Source organism: Mizuhopecten yessoensis, unplaced genomic scaffold, assembly GCF_002113885.1.
Source record: "Mizuhopecten yessoensis strain PY_sf001 unplaced genomic scaffold, ASM211388v2 scaffold1405, whole genome shotgun sequence".
Lineage (NCBI taxonomy): Eukaryota > Metazoa > Mollusca > Bivalvia > Pectinida > Pectinidae > Mizuhopecten > Mizuhopecten yessoensis.
This window is the reverse complement of record NW_018404030.1, coordinates 1037107-1044198: the sequence shown is the minus strand read 5'-3', so window position 1 is coordinate 1044198 and position 7092 is coordinate 1037107. Positions and strand designations below refer to the sequence as shown.

Below are 7092 nucleotides of genomic sequence, written 5' to 3'. Positions count from 1 at the left end.
CTACATTGTCTACGGTGTTATATCCAGTGCATTACATTATCTCCGGTGTTAAGTCCAGTCCATTACATTATCTACGGTGTTATGTCCGGTTCACTTCATTGTCTACGGGTTATATTCAGTGCACTACATTATCTTCGGTGTTATGCCCAGTGCACTACATCATCTACGATGTTATAAACAGTTCTTATCTACGGTGTTATGTCCAGTTCACTACATTATCTATGGTGTTTTCTCCAGTGCGCATTACATTATCGACGGTGTTATGTCCAGTTCCTATCTACGGTGTTATGTCCAGTTCACTACATTATCTACGGTGTTATGTCCAGTTCACCACATCATCGGTTGTTTAATGTCCAATATACTACATTATCTACCCTGTTTTGTCAAGTGAATTACATTATCTACGGTGTTATGTCCAGTTCTTATCTACGGTGTTATGTCCAGTTCACTACATTAGCTGTTGTGTTATGTCCAGTTCACTACATTATCTACGGTGTTATGTCCAGTTCACAACATTGTCTACGGTGTTATGTCCAGCGCATTACATTATCTAGGGTGTTATGTCCAGTTCTTATCTACGGTGTTATGTCCAGTTCACTACATTATCTATGGTGTTTTCTCCAGTGCGCATTACATTATCGACGGTGTTATGTCCAGTTCCTATCTACGGTGTTATGTCCAGTTCACTACATTATCTATGGTGTTTTCTCCAGTGCGCATTACATTATCGACGGTGTTATGTCCAGTTCCTATCTACGGTGTTATGTCCAGTTCACTACATTGTCTACGGTGTTATGTCCAGCGCATTACATTATCTACGGTGTTATGTCCAGTTCTTATCTACGGTGTTATGTCCAGTTCACTACATTATCTACGGTGTTATGTCCAGTTCACTACATTGTCTACGGTGTTATGTCCAGCGCATTACATTATCTACGGTGTTATGTCCAGTGCACTACATTAGCTGTTGTGTTATGTCCAGTTCACTACATTATCTACGGTGTTATGCCCAGTTCACTACATTAGCTGTTGTGTTATGCCCTATATACTACATTATCTACGGTGTTATGTCCAGTTCACTAAATTATCTACGGTGTTTTCTCCAGTGCGCATTACATTATCTACGGTGTTATGTCCAGTTCTTATCTACGGTGTTATGTCCAGTTCACTACATTTTCTACGGTGTTATGTCCAGTTCACTACATTATCTACGGTGTTATGTCCAGTGTATTACAGTGTTCACCCTATTTACGAAAACATTAATGAATAAAGAAAAACGTTTAACTAATATCAATATACATATTTAGATGCTTGTATAATATCTCAAGTGAGTATATATATATATATATATATATGGGGTGTGGGGAATGGGGGGTTGGATATTGACATATCAGTGTTAGAATAACCTGTCATTTTAAAGTAAGAATAACATGTCATTTTAGTGTTAGAATAACATGTCATTTCAGTGTTTACTGTCATCTATTGTAATAGTATGATCATTCTACTTTACTGAGAATATGGCGGTTAACATTAGTGTCGTTTTAAACCTGGTTGTATGTAACATATCTCACAAACTTATGATAAAAATGGCGTCCCTGAACATATAATTTGATTTGTGTTTTACGGTGAGAGGGGGTCTGGTAACTGCTACGTGATACGAGTAAATGTTATCAGCCGTTCTATACTTTTATTCGTGTACTTTTATGAAAGGTTTCATATTAACACAACAACGATAGAGTAATTCAATCTTTTGTTTAAATTAAAAAGAATGTTCTATTTGTTCCATCATAGGTACTACAATATCTACATCGCTATGACTTAGTTTGATTTCGATTTGATTTTATATTATACAAGCCAGGCACATGCTGATGTTTTACACAGAAAATGTATCCCCCTCCCCCAATCCGTGCGTCTTGTTTTCTTTTCACCATGCTTCAGCTATACGGGGAGGTAAAAAGCCGGCCATGTGTAGTATGAAACCGGTTAAAGCAAAAACATAAATAAACAGAATTTTATAGCAAAGCTCACTGCTCTGCTGTTTCTCTATGTAAGCGTTCATATACATATATGTTAAGACACTTTATAATACAGACTATGGTTTACCTGTAATGTAATTGTTTTGTTCTCTAACTGACCCCAAATCTCACCTAGCATGTAACCAACACCTTATCTGTATGTAGGAAATACCAATGGTGCGCTCAGTGAGACGACACCGTATGAAGGCATTTAACTCCACGTGAATTAAAAATGTTTGCACTCAGAAGTACACCCCTTACATGTGGGCATCGAGATGTGATTGTCCATATAGAGAAATCTCAGTATTAATACTTATTCCAGTCAAGCCACTATACGTGTATGTCATGGTGTACCGGCACTTACCTGTTGGGCCCGCTGATCATGATGTTCCTGTCTGCTATCGGTAATATTAGGATCCGTTATGGCGGACGACAGAACCAAGTCACCAGGGGTGCTGGTCCTATTTCCACCCGGACTAGACAGGCACTGCCCCATGGCTGTTGCTACTATGCTTTTTCTGACAGTTATGAACAAACAACCTACTTTGTCTTTGAGACTAAAGCACAAAATGAATTGATATATATATCCTAGGATTCAAACCTTGCTCATTGTTCAATATCAGGCCATGTGACACATCATATAACGATAACGGTGGCAGGTGGCGACGTGCCAGATCAAAGGTAGGTCCGGATCCAGTAGTCCTGCTGCATACATGCATTTTACCGATTACACAATGCTTCCGGTTCAAATTGCCTTCGATGAAGAGTTGATAGAAAAACTTCCACCCATGCCGCATAAGAACTTCTTTTTATATAAACTTTAACCTCCCCTCATGTTCCTTTTTAATAGCACAGTTGGGCCACAACACTACCGTTCCTAAGTAAAATGTATGTTCCTCACTCGGTTTAAGTGATAATTTATAATCTGAAGCGGCCCAGGATTCGAATCTCGGTCTTGCTTTAATTCTACAATCAAAACACTTTTGTTGATTATGTTTTGTTTATATCTGTTAATCATCCATATCGTCTTTTCATAAAAGTCCCACAAGATATAGTTTTCTTTCAGAAAGGATTTATCAAAGCTATAAATGCTGACGGTGCCAATGCAGCGGGACAATTTTTGCCAGTGCTCCGGAGACCCGTGTTATCGAATAGATAAGCTAGAGGCCAAAAACGGGTAATATATAACATTAACTTGGGTGGAGTAGAAGCGACAACAATAAATCGAACCAATCCGCTATTTATCAATTAAAACAATTACATAACACAAAATAATAAATTTACTACGAAATATTGCTGCTGCTGTGAAATCATAGATCTATCCCTTTAGCTGGCCAAGAGCCCAATGCTATTTTTAATGCATAATCGATATTTCGATTGGTTTGTTTGTATATGGTTAAACGTCCTATTAACAGCTACTTTCATTTAGACGTGCCTTCGTTTTTATAATGTATGCATATTCTGCCCCAGACTGATCCCGGGATTGACCTACAGCTGAACAGGTAGATAACCAGAACTTGTATTGTGACTCGCCTTGTGCGACCATGACAGCGACATCGACATATAGACGTGACCCCGAGAAGTGAATAAGTGTTGAATTGTGTCGAATTGATAAAAAGCTACAAACAAAAATAACATACAATTAACCATTTGCCTTACTAATTATATGATGGACAAATAGAAGTAGTTAAGCCATTGTTTATTCCTAATTCAGAAAAATACTAAATCGAAACCAAAATAGAACAGTCAAGGAATTATAGGAATCGAAACCGAAAGTACGCACTTGCATTTAAATCAACTATATATCATGATTCATTATTTTACATCAAAGCTAACTATTAATCACATGATGATAAGTGAACTCGAGCAGTTCCAATGATACATCGACTTCTGTGTGGGAAACAATAAGTTAGCCTAGTACGAGCCTTTTTACTATTCTGCCCCAGACTGAACCAGGGACGGCTGAGCAGATAGACACTCCTTGTTTTTTGACTCGGCTTGTGTTGCCAGTACATCTGTCCTATATCTATATGTAGTCACAATTCGAAAATGTAAACATTTTATATACTTCTCTTTGTCCATCATATAATTAATTAGTAAGGCAAACTGTTAATGGTATGTTACTTTTGTTTGTATCTTTGTACCAATTCGACAAAATTCAACACAAATTTCCTTCTCTTCACGTCTATGTCGATGTCGCTGTCATGGTCACACAAGTCGAATCATAATTCAAATTCTGCTTATTTATCTGTTCAGCTGTAGCTCAGTCCCGGGATCAGTCTGGGGTAGAAAAAAATGCATGCATGTGTGTTTGTATGCTAGCGGCAGGATAAATGTGTTTACATATGTATGTACGTTAGGGACAGGGTACATGTGTGTTATATGTTAGAGGCGGGATACATGTGTGTTATATGTTAGAGACAGGATACAGGTGTGTTACATGATTGAGGCAGGATATATGTGTGTTATATGTTAGAGGCAGGGTACATGTGACTATGTATGTTAGAGGCAAGGTACATGTGGGTGTGTATGTTAGAGGCAGGGTACATGTGTATCTATGTTAGAGGCAGGGTACATGTGTGTATCTATGTTAGAGGCAGGGTACATTTGGCTATGTATGTTTTAGGCAGGGTTCATGTGTGTATGTATGTTATAGGCAGGGTTCATGTGTGTATGTATGTTATAGGCAGGGTACATGTGTGTATGTATGTTATAGGCAGGGTACATGTGTGTATGTATGTAAGAGGCAGGGTACATGTGTGTTATATGTTAGAGGCAAGGTACATGTGTGTATGTTAGTTAGAGGCAGGGTACATGTGGCTATGTATGTTAGAGGCAAGGTACATGTGGGTGTGTATGTTAGAGGCAGGATACAAATGTGGTATATGTAAGAGGCAGGACACATGTGTGTAATATGTTAGAGGCAGGATAAAGGTGTGTTATATGTTAGAGGGAGTGTACATGTGGCTTTCTATGTTAGAGGGAGGGTACATGTGTGTATGTATGTTAGAGGCACGGAACATGTGTGTTGTATGTTTGAGGCAGGATACATGTGTGTTATATGATAGAGGCAGGATATATATGTGCTAAATGTAAGTGGTAGTATATATTTGTGTTATATGTTAGAGACAGGATACATTTGTGTTATATGTCAGAGGTAAGATACGTGTGTGTATGTATGTTAGAGGCAGGATACATATGTGTATGTATGTTAGGGGTGAGGATACATGTCTGTATGTATGTTAGAGGCAGGAGACATGTGGGTATGTATGTTATAGGCAAGGTACATTTGTGTATGTATGTTATAGGCAGGATACATGTGTGTATGTATGTTAGAGGCAGTATACATGTGTGTTATATGATAGAGACAGGGTACATGTATGTATATATGTTAGAGGCTGGATACATGTGTGTATGTATGTTAGAGGCACGGTACATTTGTGTATGTATGTTAGAGGCAGGATACATGTGTGTATTTTTGTTATAGGCAGGATACATGTGTATATGTATGTTAGAGGTAGGGTACATGTGTGTATGTTTGTTAGAGGCATGGTACATGTGTGTTATATGTTAGAGACAGGGTACATGTGTGTATATTTGTTAGAGGCTGGATACATGTGTGTATGTATGTTAGAGGCACAGTACATTTGTGTATGTATGTTAGAGGCAGGATACATGTGTGTATTTTTGTTATAGGCAGGATACATGTGTGTATGTATGTTAGAGGCAGGATACAAGTGTGTTATTTGTTAGAGGCATGGTACATGTGTGTTATATGTTAGAGACAGGGTACATGTGTGTTTATATGTTAGAGGCTTGATACATGTGTGTATGTAAGTTAGAGGCACGGTACATTTGTATATGTATGTTAGAGGCAGGATACATGTGTGTATTTATGTTATAGGCAGGATACATGTGTGTTATATGTGAGAGGTAGGGTACATGTGTGTATGTATGTTAGAGGTAGGGTACATGCGTGTTTGTATGTTAGAGGCAGGATACATGTGTGTATGTATGTTAGAGGCAGGATACATTTGTGTATGTATGTTAGAGGTAGGGTACATGTGTGTATGTATGTTAGAGGCAGGGTACATGTGTGTTATATGTTAGAGGTAGGGTACATGTGTGTATGTATGTTAGAGGCAGGGTACATGTGTGTATGTATGTTAGAGGTAGGGTACATGTGTGTATGTATGTTAGAGGCAGGGTACATGTGTGTATGTATGTTAGAGGTAGGGTACATGTGTGTATGTATGTTAGAGGCAGGGTACATGTGTGTATGTATGTTAGAGGTAGGGTACATGTGTGTATGTATGTTAGAGGCAGGGTACATGTGTGTATGTATGTTAGAGGTAGGGTACATGTGTGTATGTATGTTAGAGGTAGGGTACATGTGTATATGTATGTTAGAGGTAGGGTACATGTGTGTATGTATGTTAGAGGTAGGGTACATGTGTATTGGTAATCTGATGCCCAGATATTTGTGCTGCCTCCCTGGAGAACCTCGCCGACGGCAACCAGCATCGTATTCCGACAGGACACATTACACTGCCAATGGGTATAGTAGACTAATGTTTGTCGCTTTTGTGTACCCAAACAGTGGGCACAAACACAAATCCAAAACTCTGCATTGGGATACCATATTAGTCGCTTCCTACGATCATGCCATGGCCAACAGCAGGTGTATTTTCATCAATTGTAGGTTTTGAATTTCCAATTGGACTTCAGATTAACAGAACATGTCTGGGCTATGCACTGATCATCCGAAAACCATGGGCACCTTGTTTATGACTCTTTTTAATGCATGCTTTTTTTTAAATGATCATGATTTCTTAAATCTTATAAAAAGTTGTTACTACATCCTTTATTTGTACAATGGACCAAGCAACTTTTAACAAGATATCAGTTCATGGCAAACATAAAATTTCTACATTTGAATTCAATGATTTGTTATCTGCCTATTTCGCCATATGCATTGTACCATAACATTGTGTTTGATCAATAGATAATACCCTGTAAGTGGTGGGAAGGTGTTATCAATGCATAAAACCCTGCAAGTAGTTGGAACATGGGTTCC

At 38.4% G+C, this 7092-nt stretch overlaps 1 protein-coding gene across 1 annotated transcript in view; it reads right to left on the bottom strand.

Moving 5' to 3' along the window:
* LOC110461678 (heat shock 70 kDa protein 12A-like) overlaps positions 1 to 3187 on the bottom strand; it is a 40781-nt gene extending 37594 nt beyond the window's left edge. Inside the window, exon 1 of the mRNA XM_021515273.1 lies at positions 2380 to 3187. Coding sequence (XP_021370948.1) covers positions 2380 to 2511 — 132 coding nt within the window. The 5' untranslated portion in view covers positions 2512 to 3187. The remainder of the gene's footprint in view (positions 1 to 2379) is intronic.
* Positions 3188 to 7092: the final 3905 nt, after the last annotated feature.